Source organism: Narcine bancroftii, chromosome 8 (assembly GCF_036971445.1).
Source record: "Narcine bancroftii isolate sNarBan1 chromosome 8, sNarBan1.hap1, whole genome shotgun sequence".
NCBI classification, from domain to species: domain Eukaryota; kingdom Metazoa; phylum Chordata; class Chondrichthyes; order Torpediniformes; family Narcinidae; genus Narcine; species Narcine bancroftii.
The window spans coordinates 134956779-134978401 of NC_091476.1; the positions used below are offsets into that span (position 1 = coordinate 134956779).

A 21623-nucleotide genomic window follows, 5' to 3' on the forward strand; every position below is an offset into this window, starting at 1 on the left:
TGAGGTAGTGTCTGTGGTTTATTATCCATTCAAAAAATCTGATGGTGGAGCGGAAGAAGCTGTTTTTGTACGGCTGGGTGTTTGTCTTCAAGCTCCTTGCCTTTTTCCCTGATTGTAGAAGAGTGAAGAGGGCATGGACTGGGTGGTGAGGGTCCTTAAGGATAGAGGCTGTTTTCTTAAGACACCATCTCTTATAGATCTCCTTAATGGAGTGAAGACTGGTGCCCTTGGTGTCGCTTTCCAAATGAATAACTTTCTGTTTTTTTTCCTGTCCTGTTCATTGGCACAGTGATACAACCATCAGAATGCTCTCCACGATACACCTGTAGAAAATTGCAAAAGTCATTGGTGACATACCAAATCTCCTCAAACCCCTAACGAAGTATAGCCGCTGGCCACCTTTTGCCAGAAGCAGTTCTGATCCCGGTCCAAATGATAATCTACTATTATTTCCTAATCAGGCTAAAAGGACAAGAGGGCTCAGTTCACATCAAGCCTTGATCTCACTCTTCACTGACTGGAAAACATTCACTCAATTCAGCCCATTGCAAACATACTTGTCTTTTTATACAGATAATATCATAAACCCAGGTTAGGAAGAAGGCTTTTGTCATGGTCTACCTGCAGTGATTGACTACCAACAACTGCTACTGAAAATGCATTGTGGAGGAATCCTTCACCTATAGCATGTTAAGCAGATTACTCATTTTTCCTTTCCATAGCTGTTCAAGTCATGGTGAGACCACAGTTGAGAGCATTGTGTACAGTTTTGGCCATAGAGCTAAAGGAAAGGTGTCAGTAATCTGAAAGTGGTGCGAAAAAGATTCAGGAGAATGTTATGGGATTCATAGGCTTGAATTATAAATATAGTCTGGGACCTTTCTACTGGAACTTAGGAGGCTGAGGAGTGACCTTATAGAGCTTTATAAAATCTTGAGGGGCATAGATACAATTAATAGTCAATACTTTCCCTTCCCCACTCCCCCCCCACCCCACCTCAAGAGAGAGGGACCTAAAACTAGAGGGCACAGATTTAAAGTGAGTGGGGGAAAGATTTAAAGGGAAATAACCTTCACACAGACTATGGTGGATATATGGAATAAGCTGCCAGAAGAAATGGTAGAAGCATAGGCAATTCTGATGCTTCTACATGACATTTGGATAATCATGTTGAGGAACTTTGGGGGACATCCGATGCGCTCTAGTATTTGCCAAAGACCTTTCCTGCTCACGGTGTCGAAGGCTTTGGTGAGGTCAACAAAGGTGATGTAGAGTCCTTTGTTTTGTTCTCTGCACTTTTCTTGGAGCTGTCTGAGGGCAAAGACCATGTCAGTGGTTCCTCTGTTTGCGCGAAAGCCGCACTGTGATTCTGGGAGAATATTCTCGGCGACACTAGGTATTATTCTATTTAGTAGAATCCTAGCGAAGATTTTGCCTGCAATGGAGAGCAACGTGATTCCCCTGTAGTTTGAGCAGTCTGATTTCTCGCCTTTGTTTTTGTACAGGGTGATGATGGTGGCATCACAAAGATCCTGAGGCAGTTTACCTTGGTCCCAACAAAGCTTGAAAAACTGTATCTGACCCAACAAGGTCGGGTCAGATACAGCAATGAGCTCTCTGAACCCTTCTCCATTAACAATGGCGTGAAGCAAGGCTGTGTTCTCGCACCAACCCTCTTTTCAATCTTCTTCAGCATGATGCTGAACCAAGCCATGAAAGACCCCAACAATGAAGACGCTGTTTACATCCGGTACCGCACGGATGGCAGTCTCTTCAATCTGAGGCGCCTGCAAGCTCACACCAAGACACAAGAGAAACTTGTCCGTGAACTACTCTTTGCAGATGATGCCGCTTTAGTTGCCCATTCAGAGCCAGCTCTTCAGCGCTTGACGTCCTGCTTTGCGGAAACTGCCAAAATGTTTGGCCTGGAAGTCAGCCTGAAGAAAACTGAGGTCCTCCATCAGCCAGCTCCCCACCATGACTACCAGCCCCCCCACATCTCCATCGGGCACACAAAACTCAAAACGGTCAACCAGTTTACCTATCTCGGCTGCACCATTTCATCAGATGCAAGGATCGACAATGAGATAGACAACAGACTCGCCAAGGCAAATAGCGCCTTTGGAAGACTACACAAAAGAGTCTGGAAAAACAACCAACTGAAAAACCTCACAAAGATAAGCGTATACAGAGCCGTTGTCATACCCACACTCCTGTTCGGCTCCGAATCATGGGTCCTCTACCGGCACCACCTACGGCTCCTAGAACGCTTCCACCAGCGTTGTCTCCGCTCCATCCTCAACATCCATTGGAGCGCTTACACCCCTAACGTCGAAGTACTCGAGATGGCAGAGGTCGACAGCATCGAGTCCACGCTGCTGAAGATCCAGCTGCGCTGGATGGGTCACGTCTCCAGAATGGAGGACCATCGCCTTCCCAAGATCGTGTTATATGGCGAGCTCTCCACTGGCCACCGTGACAGAGGTGCACCAAAGAAAAGGTACAAGGACTGCCTCAAGAAATCTCTTGGTGCCTGCCACATTGACCACCGCCAGTGGGCTGATAACGCCTCAAACCGTGCATCTTGGCGCCTCACAGTTTGGCGGGCAGCAACCTCCTTTGAAGAAGACCGCAGAGCCCACCCCACTGACAAAAGGCAAAGGAGGAAAAACCCAACACCCAACCCCAACCAACCAATTTTCCCTTGCAACCGCTGCAATCGTGTCTGCCTGTCCCGCATCGGACTTGTCAGCCACAAATGAGCCTGCAGCTGTCGTGGACTTTTTACCCCCTCCATAAATCTTCGTCCGCGAAGCCAAGCCAAAGAAAGAAAACATGACATTTGGACAGGGATCAGAATCAGAATTTATAATCGTGGACAAGTCATGAAATTCATTGTTTTGTGGCAGCATCACAGTGCAAACATTTATATTATAACCATCTTACAACATTTACTGTAAATTAAAAAAATAAAATAATAATAGTGCACAAAAAGTAAGGCAGTGTCTTTGATTCAATGATTACGCGGACTAGAAGGGCCTAATGGCCTGTTTCCATGGTGTAATTGTTATGTTATGTTATATTATTCAGGAATTCGATGACAGCAGAGAAGAAGCTGTCCTTGTGCTGCTTGAGTGCTCATCTTTAGGCTCTTGTAACTTTTTTCCAATGGTAGAGTGAACGGGGCATGGCCTGGGTGGTGGGGGTCTTTGAATATAGAAGCTGATTTTAAAGACACCACCTCATGTAGACATCCTTGATGGAGGGAAGTCTAGTGTCTGTAATGTCGCAGGCCAAGTTAGCAATCCTCTAGAGTTTAATCTTGTCCTGAGAGTTGGCAGCTCCATACCAGTCAGTGATGCGACCAGCCAGAATGCTCTCCACAGTACACCTGTAGAAATTTTTGAGAGTTTTCAGTGACATTCTGAATCTCCTCAGACACCTCACAAAGTATAGTTGCTGGTGAGACTTCTTTCTGACTGCATCAACATAGAGGCTCCAGGACAAATCCTCGGAGATATTGACACCCAGGAATTTAAAGTTTTTGACCCTCTCCACTACCAAGCTTTCAATGAGAACTGGGTCGTGCTCCCCTGATTTCCTTCTGAAGTCCACAATCATCTCCTTGATTTTGCTGACATTGAGCGCAAGGTTGTTTTCAATACAATATTCAACGAGCTGAACTATTTTCTTCCTGTACCCCTTCTCATTGCCATTTGTGATTCTGCTGACAACTGTGGTGTCATGAGCAAACTTGTAGAAAGCATTGGCCTGGCCACGCAATCGTGGGTATATAACGAGAAGAGCAGTGGGCTAATCATGTATCCTTGAGGTGCGCCTGTGTTGATAATCAGAGACATTTCCATTTGTACTGACTGTGGTCTTCAGGTGAGAAAGTCAAGGATCCAGTTGCAGAGTGGGGTAGAGAGGCCTAGAGTTTGTAGCTTCTTGAGTACCACTGAGGGAATAATGGTATTGAAGGTCGAGATGTAATTGATGAAGAGCAGTCGCATGAATAGATTGCTGTTTTCAAGGTGATCCTGAGCTGAGTGGAGAGCCAGCGATATTGCATCTACTGTGAAGCGATTGTGATGATAGGTAAATTGTAGTGGGTCCAGATCTTTGCTTAGGGCTTAGGTATGTGCTAATTCTGACCATGACCAGCCTCTCAAAGCATTTCATCGAAGTAGAATTTAGTGCTACTTGGCAGTAGGGAACCCCTGACTTCATCAATGAAAGACTGAAAATATCTGTGAAAATGCCAGCTAATTGGTTAGTGCAGATTTTCAGAACCCTAGCAGGTACCCTATCAAGACCTGACATCTTGCAAGGGGTCCCGCTTTTGAATGATGTTCTGATGTCACCCTCAGAGACAGATATCACATGGTCCTCAGCCTTTTCAGGGATTCAAGAAAGCACTGCTTGGTTCTTCTTCACAAAGTGGGCATAGAAGGTGCTCAGCTCATCGGGTAATGAAGGAGCACAACCATCTATGGGGTTCGCCCTTGCTTTGTAGGCTGTAATGGCCTGTACTCCTTGCCATAGCTGGTGTGTATCTGTCTTGAGCTTCCTCCAGAATTGCCACTTTGCTTCAGAGATGGCCTTCCCCAGGTCGTACCTGAACTTCTTGTAAAGATCTCGATCCCTGCCTTAAATGCCCAGTACAGCAAGTTGCAAATTCTCTGATTCATCCAGGGCTTTTGGTTGGGTAACACCCGGTATGTGTGCATAGGCACACACTCATCCACAAAGGTCATATTGAAGTCGGCATATTCATTCAAGTCTATGGATGAATTTTTGAATATGTTCCAGTCCAGCAATTCAAAGCAGTCCTACAGTCCGCCTCCCTTGACCATACTTTCGCCATCTTCACCACTGGTGCCGTGGTCCTTAGCTCTCCTTGTATGCTGGGAGTAGAAGTACAGCCAGACGATCAGATTTGTTGAAGTGTGGTCATGGTTTGCCTCAGACATACCATGACCATATGGTGCATGATAGATGGACATGAAAGTTTTGGAAGGAGGTGCCAATGCAGGAAAATGAGCTAAGTTGCTTGGCATGACAAGTTTGGTTGAAGGGCCTGTTTCTGTGCTGTTGAGCTGTACAGCCCCATGACTATTTATTTCCTTATGACATTGAAAGAACCAACTTCAGCCCATCATGTTGAAGTTGGCTCACAGACCATTCTCAAACCCCTCTGACTCTTCCAGCAACCTATTCTCCCTGCTTTAGAATTTTAAATCCCCCAAATTCTACCATGCATCAACACACAAGGCAACTTACAATACCCAAGTAACTTGCCATCTTTGGGATGTGGAGGAAACCATCTGCATTTCCTATGGGTGCTCCTATGACCGGGAGAACATTCAAAACAATCCAGATCAGGATTGAACCAACATCACTGGAGCTGTGAGGCAACAATTCTACTGGCTGCAACACTGGGCCACCTGTAATTTCTAGTCCTTTCAAGGAGATCCGTTGCTGTCTTCAGATGCCCAAAGATTCTCAAAACTTTCTGTAGGTGTATCATGGAGAGTATTCTGTTGGATTGTATCAATGTCTCAGTTGGAGGTGCCAATGCACAGGACAAGAAAAAACTATACAGAGTTGCAAACTCAGCCAGTAATATCAGTCTTCACTCCATCGAGAACGTTTACAAGAGGTGGTGACTTAAGAAAGCAGCCTCTATCCTCAAGACCCAGGCCCCACAACCAGGCCATGCCCTCTTCACACTGCTACCATTAGGAAGAAGGTACTGGAGCTTGAAAATGAACTGTAGGGATGAAAACATTCTCTGGAGGAAGAGATAGACTGGAGACCTCACAGGAGCAAGACTCAAACTGGAGGTTGGACCTTCCTCTTTCTCCAAACCATTTTCCTGTCATCCTCACCCAGATCCCACCAATGCCAAGCTAGATTCTAGAGAACATTCCAGGTTCTTGGAGTACAGTTCTACCAGGCAAAGAAATGTAACTATAATTAGACTGGAGTACACTACTGGTGGATTCAGGGTACAGTTGGAAACAGTTATGTCCATCTAAAGTATATAGTTGCAATCTAGGGAACACATCTGTAACTGTTTAAAAATGAAGCGACTCCTTCCCTCTTGTTCTGTCTCCTGTTTTCCCTGTCTCCTTTCAGAGAGGCAAAATTCACCTTTCCTCTTATCATATCCAATAAACACCTTTTGGCTGTTGGTCCAAGTTACACTCTTCCCCTCCGCCCCCCCCCCCCCCACCACTAATTCTTCCCCCTTAATCTCTAGTCTTTAATTAAGATGCTTGCCTGTTTTTTGCCTATTCCTCAAAGGTTAAAAAAAAAATTGGCTTGTAGGAAAAAACAGAGAGTAGTAGTGGAAGGAAAGTATTTGCCTGGAGTTAGTGACCAGTGGAGTGCTGCAGGGATCTGTTCTGGGATCTCCTGCTCTTCGTAATTTTTACAAATGATCTGGGTGAAGAGGCGGAAGGACGGGTCAGTAAGTTTGCAGATGACATGAAGGTTGGAGGAGTTGTGGATGAAGCTGAAAATTGTCAAAGTTTACCAGAGGACGTTGACAAGATGCAGAGTTGGGCAAAAAACTGGCAGATGGAGCTCAATCTAGACATGTGAGGTGATGAATTTTGGAAGGACAAACCAGAAGGCTGAGTACAGGATGTTGACGTGGGTAGGTGGAATGGTTCCAGAGCACTTGGTGGTGATTCCGTGGAGCCGAAATGGGTGTCGCCTGGGATGGAGAGCGGTGTACCATAGACCATTTCTGCCAATAAGGTGGGGAGGCCCTCTTTCAGTGTGCAGAAGGATGAGAGGAGATTTGATAGAAGTCTACAAGATTTTGAGAGGCATAGATAGGGCAGGATCAGCAAACAACATATGTACAAAGTTAATGGGGGGAAGTTTAGGGGAGACATCAGAGGTAAGTTTCTTTTTACACCAAGAGTTGTGGATGCCTGGAATGCCTTGCCGGGGATGATGGTGGAAGCTGAAATATAGAGGATGCCCTGCAGGACCCATGGGAGTTCATCCATCCAGTTGAGCCCATGCAGCTGTGATTTGAAGGCTGCTTTTAGAATGCAGTGAAAGTGCTCACCAGTCTATTGGATTGGAGTGCTATCCCCTTCCTCCTTTCCCCACCTACCATCTCCTGCCTTTGCCACTCCCTCCCCCTCTACCTTTTTGTTCAGATACCTGCCAGCATTCTCTCATCACTTGATGAAGGGCTCAAGCCCGAAATGTCAGTTATGTATCTTTACCTTTGCTACATAAAGGACACTGTCTGACCTGCTGAGGTTCTCCAGCATTTTGTTTTTACTGCCTTATCAAGTTGGATGAGCCCCAACCAATCCCTTCCAAATAAGGCTAGTCCTTTTGTATCTACAATGTAGAGAGGTAATCCATTCTTTGTCTGTCCCTATACTCGATGTCTACTTTACATTTTCCTAACACTTTAACTTTCTCTCCTGTAACCATATTTAACACAATGTCGGACTATTTCATTTAAAGTATGGGCAGCAGTTTTTCTTTCAGATCTTTCGGCATTAATGACACAGCAGCCCTTATGTCACGTTCCACGTGTTAATTTTAATCCAAACAAGAAATTCTTATCTGTGATCAAATACGTTACAGTTATACATTAATGCCAATGCCCCATCATCCTTCAAGTCACTTTGGTACTCTGGCTCACTGATAGAACTTTTGGCATATTCCATAAGGTTTTTTAAAAACATTGGAATATTGTTTTTCAGACATCAGTTTCTAGTTTTTCTTCCTCTGTGACCCTCTTTCTCTCTTTTCTTTCTGTCTTGGAAACTTTGATGTGTCCCACATTGTCACATAAATAATGCTTAGCCTTTTTGTAATAACAGTTATCAGGCATGTGGTTATTTCTTCCACAGTGGAAGCATTCTCATTGGTCCATTCTCTTCACCATGTGCTCCCCCTGTATAATATCAGTGTGTTATGTCTCTGTGTTACTTGGGAGGCTTCTTAAATAACTTAAAGATGCAAGTTTCAAATAACAAAAGAGACTTTACTTACTGATGCCTTCCACCATCTCAGGAAACTGTTCACACACTCACAAATACAAATACCCAACAGTGGTGCACTGCAGTAAGATCAAGGGTCTGTTCTTAATAGTTACAATATACTTCACATTATCCTGACTATATAACATCTCTCCTTCTAAAGATAAATAAAAATTTAGTGCTCCTAATCACTTACTTTCCAGTGCAACTTAAGTAACTGAATTTGTACACTAGTTTATTTACACAACTATTTTTAAATAGTTCTTATTGATATTGCACTGGCGGCGGTATGTTGCTTTGCCATCTTGTGGATTTGGCTGTGACAGTTGGGCTCTGTGTTGCTGGTACATGTGTGGGTGATGTAGCTTGTTGTGCTTCACCTGACAACTGCTGTGTTGATGTTTCAGTATCAGTGGTTGCGGTCTCTTCACTTGATTCCTCACTTGTTACCAGGCTTTCCTGGTATTAAAGCTTTCTGCTTCATCACATCTTGTGTCGGCCAGATGTGAATTCTGTTCCTCCTCAGCTGATTGCCAGAGTCTGTCTCAACAGTGTATGATCCTGGTGTTTCAGCTTCTCTGGTGACCTTTGTTGAGGTCCATGTTTTCCACATCAACTCTTGAATATGCACATGCTGCCCTCTGAAGAGTTCTGGCAATGTTTGCACATGTTTGTTATAATGCTGGCACCCTTCTTGCACGTCAGCCAGTCTTCTTCTGGTTTCCTCCTGGTCTTCTGGAGGGTGTATTTTGCTTGGCAGAGTTGTTTTATATCTCCTGCCATTTCGAAGTTCTGCTGGGGACTTCATGTCAGCCCTTAAATGTGTTGCTCATAATGATAGAAGAGCTGGGTCTGGGTCTTCTTTTGTTTTGCGATACTTAACTAGTTTACACTTGTCAGTTCCTTTAACAGGTCTTTTAAATCCTGTACAGAGCAGTCGATATTAGGAACAGTGTGGAACAGTGCTGTATCTCCACTCCCCTGGATCCACACCAATGGCAGCACTGCCATTATAGCAGCTCTGCCATTTTTTTTATTCATTCAAATACTCTTGGCATTCATTAATCACCTTCAGTCAAAGTACTAGGTGTCCTTGATCATGCCTGAGGTAGCTCAGAAGCCATGAACGAATGAAGAAATTCCTTGTTTTTTTCAATCCAACCTAAGAATATGAATCTTGTTGTAAGATTGTAAAAGTACAGTTTATGTTATACAAGCAAAGAGGAGACAGTTAGGGAGACTAATTGTCCCTGAGGAACTTGACATCAGCTTCGTCTGGCTTTCCAACCAAGAGGTATGGAGGGAGGTTTGTATCCAGTATTGGGCATCATCAGGCACAAAACAATATAGGCCAATCCACAGTTCAACAGGAGACACCACCACTAAATCCTATCACTTATTCTCCACCATCACCGTCTCAGCTTCAGTGTACTTACTGCAGTTTTGCTTTTCAGACTACAGTGAACTTCGAATTTATAAGAATTCCCCCAATGTAATCTGATACAAGCCCAGAGGACCCCAAAATCCAGCAGCAATAGATATTCACCAAGACAAATGGTTACTTAAACAAAAATTGCTTTTAATTATCTTTAAACATGAAAACAGGTTAAAACTTTAACTTATTACTATTAACTTAACCCCCTTCTGATTCTAAGCGCACATATATGTAATATCTGTATTAGTTTAGAAAAGTTCTTTGATTCACCATCCAATCTCACTTCTCATTCCTCCAAGTTTACTGGTTACAGGCAATTCTTATACTGTGCACAGAATTTAACATTTATGAAGTTCACTAGGCTTTGGTGGTTGAAAGATAAATGGTTACCACTCAGAAAGGTTCTTGTCAATTTTCAAAGAGATTTGTTGTTCTTGGACACAAACTGATCCCTTTTAATCAGGCACATCAGTGTCTTGCTGAAGAAACTTGCTCCATCAGGTTTTTCCAGATGATAACTTCTTTCTTTCAGGTCACCACAGTCCCTCTGCTTGCAAAACCATATGACCCTCTTGGAAAAGCAAGCTGCTCTCCAGATAGCCTGTGGCTCCGCACTACTCCTGCGATCTCCTTCATCTGTTGCTTTTCAAAACAACAATCCATTAGTGAAGTCTCTTGGGCACTCCCCATAGTTTTTGTAAAGGCCCCCAGGAGCCACCCCGTCTGGCTTGAGCAGAGCTCCAGTATTTTAAATGAGATATATTTTGAAGTGTTTGTATGTGACCTACATAAAAAAACCTGCCACACTTTATCTCGCAAAATCATATCTATGACCAATACAAATAGAACATAATCTGTCACAAATCTAATAAAATTAGCTGTTGAATGGAATCTAGAAAAGGAATGAACATCAAAATGAAGTCATGCTGGAACACAGACTGGGTAACAATGATCCTCCATCCTTCTGACTGTGATATCATTGCTCGTGATTTTACTTTCATTTACTTTAAAAGATGAAGTGAATTGATGTGACATTTCTAATCTCTTCCCACATCAGAAATCATTTCACCTTAATTGAAAGAGACTAATTTGTTGCATTTGCAAGAAGCTAAATTTAGTTTCCACCAGGGGTTTGGAGCAGCAAACTAAAGACATCAAACCAATGATGTCAAACTGGAAGAATTAAGAACCACACTCTAATTATTTATGGGGGTGGGTGTCATTGGTATGGCCTCCACTTGTTGCCCAAGGTAAAAACACAATGCTGGAGAAACAGAGCAAGTTCAACAGTGTACGTTATATAGCAAAGCTAAAGATACATAGCCAACATTTCAGGCTTGGGGCCTTCATTAAGGAATGAAAAAATGTCACAGGTGAACAAGATGGTGGGGGGGGGGGGGGGGAGTAGTGTATGGGGAGAAACACAGTTCCAAAGGCAGGAGATAATAGGTGGATAAGATAAGGGAGGGAGGGCACAGGAACAAATGGAGGGATGGCTCTGTGAATTGAGATGAAAAGGGTTGAAGAGCTAAGGGAAAGAAGACAAAGTGAAAGGGAAGGGAGGGAGAATGGGGAGTAGGCTAGCAGAAACCAGAGAAGTCAATGTTTATGCCATCTGGTTGGAGAGTGCCCAGATGGAAATATTAGGTGTTGTTCCTCCAATTTATGGGTGGCCTTGGTAGAATAGTGCTGAGGCCACGGGCAGACAAGGCGAGTATGGGAGTGGGGTGCGGAATTGAAATGGTACTTACCTCCTAATTACCCCTTCCACAGGACCCCACCACAGCACATCAAGCCACCATCTCCAACATCATTACCTCTAGTTAACTCCCTCCCACGACCTCCAACCTCATCGTCTCCCATCCCTGCATTGCCTAGTTCTACCTTTTAGCCAAGATACATAAATCCAATAATCTAGGTAGACACATTGTTTCCGCTTGCTCTTGCCCCACCAAACTAATATCGTCTTACTTCAACTATTTTTTCTCTCCTGGTCCAATCCCTTCCAACCTACCTCTCATCCAACCAGATTATTGATCTCCATCCTGTATTCCGACCCATTATTTAGCCAACAAGAGTGATGTCACAGCTGATTTATAGATTGCTATAGCAAGACTAAGCTACATAGTCATGTGCATACAGGGACGAAGCAACATAGCCTGTTGATGCTCAGTGAGGAGGTGATTTTGCTGATCCACACATTGGGGTCTGCCAATGAGGAGGACAAGAAACCAAAGGGATGGATAGAGCCCGATATCTGTTAGTTTGATCATGATGCACTTCCTGAGAAGACTGAAGCAGGCAAGGCTACCTGCCCAGCATTATGTCAACCTTCTACAGGAGCTCTATTGAAAGTGTTTGACTGGCTGCATGACAGTGTGATGCGGCTACTGCAGAGAAATGGATCAGAGGTCAAACCACAGGACCACAGAGTGGCAGAGAGAAGCACTGGAGTCTCCCTCTCCCCGTCATGATTTACTCTCTGAAGAGGATAAACAAAATCGTTGAAGTCCCCTGCCACCTTGAACACAGCATCTTTCAGCCTTTCCCATCAGGAAAGCAATACAGAAGTATCAGAGCTTCTTCCATGGGCAGTGAGAATGCTGAACAACCAAAGGGACTGCTCACACTAACCATTCGAGTCTCTCATTTTCACAAAACAATATTTATTTGATTTCTTTGTATAAATGAATATATGTATTGTTTGTTTGTGTTATACCTGGTTGTGTGTCTGCATGTTTTGCAATGAAAACATTGATTCATCAGGTTATACATATACAATCTGATGATAATAAACTTTAACTTGAACTTTTGCTGGTATGATGACATTGACTGCCAAGCTGTAGTCTGATGATCCAATGCAGAATGGAAGGCTCGCAAGATGGCATCTGCCATCAGTTGCAACAGTAGGCAGACTGAAGTGGATACAGGTGCTTCCTGAGAAAGGAATTGATTTGATGCATGACCAACCTTTCAAACCACTTCACGGTAGACTTGAACGACATTAGATGCAAACTTACAAATATTATCTAAAACCTACAGTGATGATCATACAGCTCCAAGATTTTTGTAACAAGCCAGTTGCCTGATAAATGTCATTTAAGGATATCTGCCATTCTTGCACACTCTGGCCTACAGATGGCTCTAGTCCCACAGCTATGGCCAAGCAAGTCATTTTTCTGAACAAGAAAGCCTGCAAATGCTGGGTCGAACACAACACACAAACATGCTGAAGAAACCCAGCAGATCTAGCAGCATCCAATAGGAAGTAATCTTTTAGGGCCTGAGCCCTTTGTTGAGGCATTTAGCTGATATCTTCACCAGAGGAACAAACCTTAAACAAAAGTTACTGGCAAACAGAATCTGATATTTGAAATGTGACGCGTAATGTCTAAATTAGTTTTAAAACAAGGGCAATTGTTCCAAACAGACATCAAATCATACCCAGTGCCCAAGAAGAGGGTGGTAAACTGCCTTAATGACAGTGATGAAGTGCTTTGAAAGGCTGGTGTTGAACCATATCAGTTCCTGTCTGAGAGGTGACATAGATCTGTCCCAATTTGCCTATTGTAGCAACAGGTCTACAGCAGATGCCACCTCACTGGCTTTACACAAAGCACTGAAACACCTGAACAGCAAAGATGCGTTCATCAGGATGCTCTTTACCGATGATATTTCAGCATTTAACACCATCATTCCCTCAAAACTGATCAGCAAACTCCAGGACCTGGGACTCAATACCCCACTGTGTAATTGGATCTGGGATTTTCTCACCTCCAGACTATAATCAGTAAGAACATCACCACCACAATCTCAATTAGCACCACAGGGCTGTATTCTTAGACCCCTACTCTACTCACTTTATTCCTACAACTGTTGGGCTGAGTATGACAATATCACCATCTACAAATCTGCAGACTATACCACAGTAAAAAAAAGATGAAGAGTCAGTATACAAGAGAGAGATTGAAAACCTGGCGGAATGGTGTCACCAAAACCAAGGAGCTGATTGTTGATTTCTAGAAGGCAAAACAAGAGGAATACGCTTTCATCCCTAACGTCGAAGTACTCGAGATGGCAGAGGCCGACAGCATCGAGTCCACGCTGCTGAAGATCCAGCTGCGCTGGGTGGGTCACGTCTCCAGAATGGAGGACCATCGCCTTCCCAAGATCGTGTTATATGGCGAGCTCTCCACTGGCCACCGTGTCAGAGGTGCACCAAAGAAAAGGTACAAGGACTGCCTAAAGAAATCTCTTGGTGCCTGCCACATTGACCACCGCCAGTGGGCTGATAACGCCTCAAACCGTGCATCTTGGCGCCTCACAGTTTGGCGGGCAGCAACCTCCTTTGAAGAAGACCGCAGAGCCCACCTCACTGACAAAAGGCAAAGGAGGAAAAACCCAACACCCAACCCCAACCAACCAATTTTCCCCTGCAACCGCTGCAATCGTGTCTGCCTGTCCCGCATCGGACTTGTCAGCCACAAACGAGCCTGCAGCTGACGTGGACTTTTACCCCCTCCATAAATCTTCGTCCGCGAAGCCAAGCCAAAGAAGAAGAGAAGGCAAAACAAGAGGAATACAATCAAGTGATCATTGGGGGAAATCAGAGATGGAGAGGGTGAGCAAATTTTAGTTCTTGGGAGTTACTATCTCAGAGGATGTTTCCTGGACCCAACACACTAATGGCATCATGAAGAAAGCACGTCAGTGTCTCTACTTCCTCACAATTTTGTGGAGGTTTGATATGACATCAGAAACCCTGCCAAATTTCTACAGAATTGTGGTGGAAAGTGTGCTGACTGGTTATATCATGCTCTGGTATTGGGACATCCCAGGCCATAAAAGCCCTCCAAAAGGTAGTGGAGGCAGCCAAAGGTATCACAGGCAAAACCCTCCCCATTATCAAGATCATTTACAGGGAATATCAGAGAGCAGCTGCAATCATCAAGGATCCATAACACCTAGCTCACGGTCTGTTCTCACTGCAGCTATCAGGTAAGAAGTATAGGTGCCGCAAGCCTTACACCACCAGCTTCAGGAACAGCTGCTACCATCAGACTCCTCAACAACAAACTCAATTCAAAGATTCTTACCTTTGCATTTTATTGTTTTTTTTTCTCTCTATTGCAGAATTTGTTTACATTTCTTTATTTGTTTACATGTGTACATTGTGTACAGTTTTTATTTTGTATTACCAATGGGTGGTAATTTTACCTCGCGTATGGGAAAGAGAACCTCAGGGTTGTATGTGATGTCATGTATGTACTCTGACAATAAATGTTCTGAGATCTATCACTCCTCCATGTAAAAATATTACCTCTCAGGTTTATATTAAATCTCTCCCCCCTCACCTTAAACCTATGTCCTCTGGTTCTCGATTCCTCTAATCTGCGCGTTCACCCAATCTATTCCCCTCATGATTTTGAATATGAAGTTAAAGCTCAAATTGAAATCAGCCACCTTGGCTTCTGGTTGCATGTCATTTTAACTCTCCTTTCCACTCCTCCTTAGCCTCCCCTATTGCTATGGAGATGCCAAATGCAAATTGGAAATACATCATCTCTTTTTGCACTTTTCCACATCCCAACTCATCCCTTCACCTCATTTTCTCACCTCTCCATCTCCCCTTTACTCACCTGGTTCCATCTTCTCATCATCACCACCCCACCCAGTCCAACCTATTTCCTACCAGCCTCTCTTTCATTCTCCCGGTACTATATACTGGCAATCCTTTTTCTTCCTTCTAGTCCTGATGTAGCATCTTGATCTGAAATGTACACCTTTTTACCTCCACAGATGCTACTTGACCTGCTGAGTTCTTCCACATTCTGATTTTTGTAATCATACATCAGTCCACTTCACGGTTAGTGGCTACCAAATGTAAAGGAGTAACAGATAACTGAGTCATAACCCCATCATGTTTACTGTGAATTAACTGATCTGTCTGTTTGGTCCAGTTCACATTGCTTTGTTCCAATATTCTGTCTCCTAACTCACGAGTACGGTTTGTCACTTGGTTAAGAGACTGAAGTGTAAGAATGACAGAAAGTTTATCAGGCCATTCGAGGAAGTAGATAAACTTTTGAAGGCTCAGAAAATTGAGGACTATGCGGAACTGACAAGAGTTCAAATTCAAGTTTATCATCACCTGATTGCACAAGTACAACCCAACAAAACAGCATTCTCTATTCCTTGGTGCAAAAAATATATATATATACATCTAGACATAACACACACAGCACAACAAATATATATTTCAAAGATATATATATATATATATATATATATATATATATAGATAGATAGATAGATATTGTCACAGAGTTCTGTGTTGTGTATTGGCCTATGTGTTGTGTGGTTTTGTGTTGGAAAATGAAAGTTTGCCTTAGAGAGCCAAGGTGGACTGTTGAGAGAGTGGGAGACAGACTGGGCATGTGCAGATGATCTAGAAATTTCTGGACTTGGAAGACAAACCACCACTGGGTGTGGCTGTGAAGTGGAAGGAGGCCCAAGTAGAGTCATTGTCTGGGAGGCAGTTTAGAATGTTGGGCATTTTAAAAGGGATGAACATTCCGAAGGCAGGCAGAATGATCCGGACCAAGCCATTGTTCCTCTCTCTGCAAGCAACACAAGACAACTTCGAATTTTGTGCTCTCTCTCTCTCACACAAAGATCTTTTAGCTTCAGTTTACCAAACAAACTGAAATTTGTTTATGATCTTTGCTTCGGTTGAGATCGAAGTTTTGTGAGTCTTGTTTGTTTTGTGTCTACGTTTTTCTGTGGGCTGGTTGGAAATATGACTTAGACTTTAATTACAAATGTTATATTTAGGCTGGGGAATTTATTAGTTTTACACTGTTATAGAACTTTGCATAGTAACCAGTGGGCATTGATATAAAAGGGGGGATTTTGAATTAAAGTTTGAAGGTGAATTTTTGTTTATAAATTGTTCACCTTTATGCCTTTTTTGTGGTAGCTGGTTTGATCTTGTAACTAACTATATATATATATATATATACATACATACATACATACATATATACACACACACTTATATACATATATACATATACAGGTACACAATCCTTTATCCAGAACCCTTGGGGGCCAGTGTGTTCCAAATTTTGGATTTTTCCGGATTTCAGAACAAAATCCAGCTGCCCCAGATTTAAGCCCACCTGAATTGTGTTGCCGTATTCACCCCCTTCCAATCGTGCTGGCATCTCCCCCGCCCACCCAAGTCGCGTTGCTGTCTCTCTCTCCCTCCGCTGTACCAGCACCAGGAAAAAAAGCCGCTTTTTGGAGCTTTCCGGATTTTAGATGTCCGGATAAAGGATTGTGTACCCATATTTACATATGTGTATATATAAAAATATTTTAAAATAAATAGTAGTCTCAGAGGGTTTGCATTTGCAGTATCCCTGCCCATGGGAAGAAACTGTTTCTCAGCTTTGATCATATTTAATGGTTTGAGAAGTTGCACCTGGCACTTTTTAAAAAAAAAATGTTCTTCTACCTAACTTAATCCTACCTTCCAATGTTCTTGCAGATGATGGCTCAAGTGCTTTCATCATTGCGCCTTAAATCTGGTTCGTGCTTCTGTCTCCATCAAGCTTTCAGGCTACCAGTTTCAGATGCTGATGAAAGATCATCTGCTCAGTTAAGAGACACTTTCGGCCTGAAACTCGTTGGGTCTTTCAGCACAGTGAGATGCCCGCAATGGAATGCTGCCGACCGACACGCTCCAGGAGCATGTGCTGAAATTTGGTGGAGCCAACACAATTTAACTTCTTTCTGCCACTAAGCATTGTGAGACTTTATCCCACAAATGTCTGTAAGGAACACCGTGCAATTTGTCCTGATGTCAAATCTGATCTGCCTTAGGCCAGGCTAAATGCAATTTCATGTAACATTACATCTGCATTAATACATGACAATGAATGAATCTTGGACTGTGCTTCTCAACCCCTGGGAATTTTACAGAGCTTCATGGCATCGTGCTCTCTATGCAGTAGATGCACACACTATGAATGGATAGGACTATTGGCACTACTATGAATATGTTTTTGGACCTTATATATATTTTCTGCATGAAGATTAATTTTGAGACTATAAATATGACCTCAAGACACCTGTTGCCAGGAGGGTGGGTCCCTGTCCCCGCTCTCTGCATCCCGGTGGTGCCGTGAAGGCTGCAGGAAGCCCCCACCGTGTCGGCTGCGCCAGTCCCCACTGGGTCAACCATGCACCCGGCACGTCCCCTGTATCCCACGGTCACACCCGTTGACTCGAGGCCCCCCCCGACCACTGATGATGCCTCCAGGCGACGGGAATCGCGCTGCCGGACGACCATTGAATCCGGTCCCGGGGGCGGGGCCACGTGACGAGGGCGTGGCCAGGTGGGGAGGGCGTGGTCAGTCGGGGAGCGGCGTGGTCGGACGGAGAAGGTGTGGCCGGAGGGGAGGTGCGTGACGACGCAAGCAGACAGGGAGGGGCGTGGCCACGGTGCGTCGCAAATCGAAGGGGCGTGGCCATTCGGGGAGGGGTGTGGCCACGTGGACGTAGCAGGGCGGGGAGGGGCGTTCTGAGTGAAGGGGCGGGGCCAGCAGGGCGACGGTTGGGGCGAGGGTTCTGAGTAGGAGTGGGGAGGGGCGGGGCCGCACTGGGAACTGAGGCCGCGTGGTAAGTATATAAAGCGGTGCCCTGTGTCGCGACAGACGGTTCGAGTTGCTCGGGGCGGGGGTGAGGGGTCGGCTATGTGGAGGTAAGGCTTCTGGTAAGGGGCGGGGCTGCGCGAGCAATAGGCGGGGCTGCGCGAGCAATGGGCGGGGCTGCGCGAGCAATGGGCGGGGCTGCGCGAGCAATGGGCGGGGCTGCGCGAGCAATGGGCGGGGCTGCGCGAGCAATGGGCGGGGCTGCGCGAGCAATGGGCGGGGCTGCGCGAGCAATGGGCGGGGCAGGCAGGGTTGTGTTTGTAGTGATATGTAATTACACCACTAGGTCACCAGGGGTCATCCCGGTGACCTTGTATATAAAGCAGTCCAGAGCTACAGTCTAGCCTTCCAGGTTGGCTTTGCAGAGAGACAAGACCTCTTAGTGTACACACTAGTTTATTAAAGGTGTCACTGCTGGTGAGGTTATTATCAGTACAGTGTTGTTTGGGTTTTGAGCTGTGGTGTGAATGGGCACGGGAATGGTCTGTGTTTCAGGACCCAAACCCTGGGGGATGGGGGAAAGTAGGGGTTGGTGGCAACCAGACCCTGTCCTGGAAGGGGTACACTACCCCAGGGGTGGAATCCTACACTCCTCCCATACACTGCAACAACTGTTCAGTTGTCAATCTTCACATCTAGGCTGCTGTTCAGTGTCATATCCCTGACCTGCACATCTGAACCATTCAATTCCCTAGCCCATTGAACTGGACCTGCCCATGGAACACCAGCCAGGCAAGTCTGGTAACCCACAGCCATAGAACCTTAGAACATTACAGCACAGAAACAGGCTGCTTCGGTACTTCTAGTCTGTGTCGCATCCTTTTTCTGTCTAGTCCCTCTGACCTGCCCCCACTCCATTGCCCTCCATACATCTCCCATCCACGTACCTGTCCACATTTTTCTTGCTGGCAGTTTGTTTCACACTCCTACCACTCTCTGTGTGAAGAAGTTCCACCTCAATTCTTACCCTGATTAAGTTCAATCATTTTTTATACTGCTGAATCTTCCTGCAAGACTGTCTCACAAGACTGTGGGTTCAGTCCATACAATACACCCTCTACACCCACAACCATACAGCTAAATGCTATTCCAATTCCATCAAATTGCTGATAATATTGCAGTGGTAGGCCAGGTATCAAATAATGATAAGTTGGAATTCAGGAAAGAGATTGAAAGTCTAGTGACAGGGTGCCAACATTATAACCTCTCTTTCATTGTCAATAAGACAAAGGAGATGATCATTGACCAGGAGAGGGTTAAAATCCACATCCTTGTCCACATTAATGCATTGAAGTTGAAAGAGTAGATATTTCAAGTTCTTAGGAATAAATACTTCCAATGATCTTACCAGAACAAGCACCACATCAACACAACAATCATAAAAGCCCTCCAACACCTCTACTTTCTCCTAAGACTCAGATGGTTTGACATTTCCACCCATAACAGTGCTCTCATGCCGCCCTTGCTTGGTGCTAATAATCTTCATTGCCATCCTATATTCTGCAAATTGAAGAACTGTTGTTGTGACATCAGTTGCAGTCTTTAAAACTTAACAATGATGACAAAGGAAATCACATGATAATGTTCATTAGTCAATAAACAAATATTCACCAACTGCTGTGAATATTTAATATTATTTTTTGGTCTCATGGCATATTGTGGTCATTTAATATATACTATTGTTGGTGTATCTTACATACCTGAGCACCTTCTGCAAGTATTAATTTCAGAGCCTCTGAATATTGCACTTCTTTATCTGAGAAGAAACTCCCAAACGCTGTGATACACAATTGCATATTCAGATAAAACAACAAAATTCCACGCAAAAGCAGGGAAAGAGACAGAAGCCCTCAGCATGTGTGGAAATCAGTGAATTTAACATTAGCTCATTTTCTCTTTCCACAAACTGGTGACTTGCTGAATTATTCCAGAATTCTCTCTTTTTATTTCATATTTCTGCAGCTGTTTTGATTTTCAACAAAATCCTATATTGCTGATTGAAGGACTGACCACAATATGCCATTCACTAGGAAGTACACAGGACTGTGATAGATCAGCTAGTTGAGTGGTGTCACAACACTTAACACTCACCGTTAGCAACACCAAGGAGCAGATTGTGAACTTCAGGAGAAAATCTGGAGAACACAAACCAGTCCTCATCAAGGGGTCAGTAGTGGAGAAGGTGAAGAACTTCAAATTCCTAGGTGTCAATCATAAAGAAGGCTTACCAGCATCTATACTTCGTGATGAGTTTGAGGAGATTCGGTATGTAATCGAAGTCTCTTGAAAATTTCTACAGGTGTACCAAGGAGAGCATTCTGTTTGGTAGCATCACTGCATTGAATGGAGGTGCTAATACACAGGAGAAAAAAAAACAACACCAGAGAGTTGTTAACTCAGCCAGCCACATCATGGACTCCATCGAGGACATCTACAAGAGGCAGTGTCTAATGAAAAGAGCCTCTATTCTCAAGGACCACCACCACCATGCCCTCTTCTCACTCCTCCCATCAGGAAAGAGGTACAGGAGCCTGAGGATAAATGCCCAGCAGCACAAGGACAGCATCTTCCCCTCTGCCATCAGATTTCTGAATGAACCACAGACACTATCTCACTTTATCTACTTTCTTGCACTATTTATGGAATGTAATTTATAGCAATATTTGTACTCCAATGCTGCCATAAAAACAACAAATTTTATGACATGTTCCTGACAATAAATCCTAATTATGTAAGTGTTGAAGACTAATTAACTTTCCTGACAACTTGGTCTTATAAGTGTGATGAGAGATTTTGCTCGGGTGGCAAAAGGAAACTGGTGTTAATTATAGTTAGAATGCACTAGGCATGTTTGTTCTCCAAACTAGTAGATAAGGGTTATGGTTCTTAATATTTTTGGAAAGCAAAATAAATATTCAATAAATGTGAAGTGAAAGAACGAGAATATCATTTGAATTCTTGAAAGTAACCTGATTTACGTTTTGTCAACAAAAATAATTACAAATAGCAGCAGTGCACACAAATGAAAAAATATATGGACTACATTCAATGCTGTTTTTATTTGTTTTTTTTTAAACATTGCTTTTCATTCTTCATGTATTTAAGGCAACAGCAGAAAATGGAACAGAGAATAGAAAATATACAACTACCTGAAATTGAACGAGTGGAGACTTACATGAGTTGGTCTGTTTTCAATCTGATATTCTGTTTTTTCCCACTTGGATTAGTGGCATTGATTTTTTCTTGCAAGGTTAGTTGAAACCCCTGAGTAAAATGTGAACAAGAGTTAAGGCTGAAGCATTTATATTCAATGAATCTGTAGAATCTTGTGGGTTGAAATTAAAGTACTTTTTCAAATTACCAAAATGTGTTATTGTTTGTGAAAGGACGTTCATAAATGCCAGTTGCAGGTATTCTCTAATGCATCCTAGATATCTAAAGAACATTGGA

The 21623-nt window shown here is 43.8% G+C and overlaps 1 protein-coding gene and 2 long non-coding RNA genes across 3 annotated transcripts in view; 2 read left to right on the forward strand and 1 right to left on the reverse strand.

Annotated features, from left to right (window-relative positions):
- LOC138741203 (uncharacterized) lies at positions 1 to 17570 on the reverse strand. The gene is made up of 2 exons (XR_011343384.1): positions 16991 to 17570; positions 1 to 323 (listed from the first exon to the last, which is right to left on the reverse strand). It is a non-coding gene; the product is annotated as an uncharacterized lncRNA (long non-coding RNA).
- Positions 16059 to 21623, forward strand: part of LOC138741202 (uncharacterized) — a 13036-nt gene continuing 7471 nt past the window's right edge. Inside the window, exons 1-2 of the long non-coding RNA XR_011343383.1 lie at positions 16059 to 16204; positions 17009 to 17923. This is a non-coding gene — a long non-coding RNA (uncharacterized lncRNA). The remainder of the gene's footprint in view (positions 16205 to 17008; positions 17924 to 21623) is intronic.
- Positions 18114 to 21623, forward strand: part of LOC138741201 (dispanin subfamily A member 2b-like) — a 7072-nt gene continuing 3562 nt past the window's right edge. Inside the window, exons 1-3 of the mRNA XM_069894924.1 lie at positions 18114 to 18141; positions 20473 to 20694; positions 21279 to 21423. Of these exons, the coding sequence (XP_069751025.1) occupies positions 20585 to 20694; positions 21279 to 21423 (255 nt within the window). The 5' untranslated portion in view covers positions 18114 to 18141; positions 20473 to 20584. The remainder of the gene's footprint in view (positions 18142 to 20472; positions 20695 to 21278; positions 21424 to 21623) is intronic.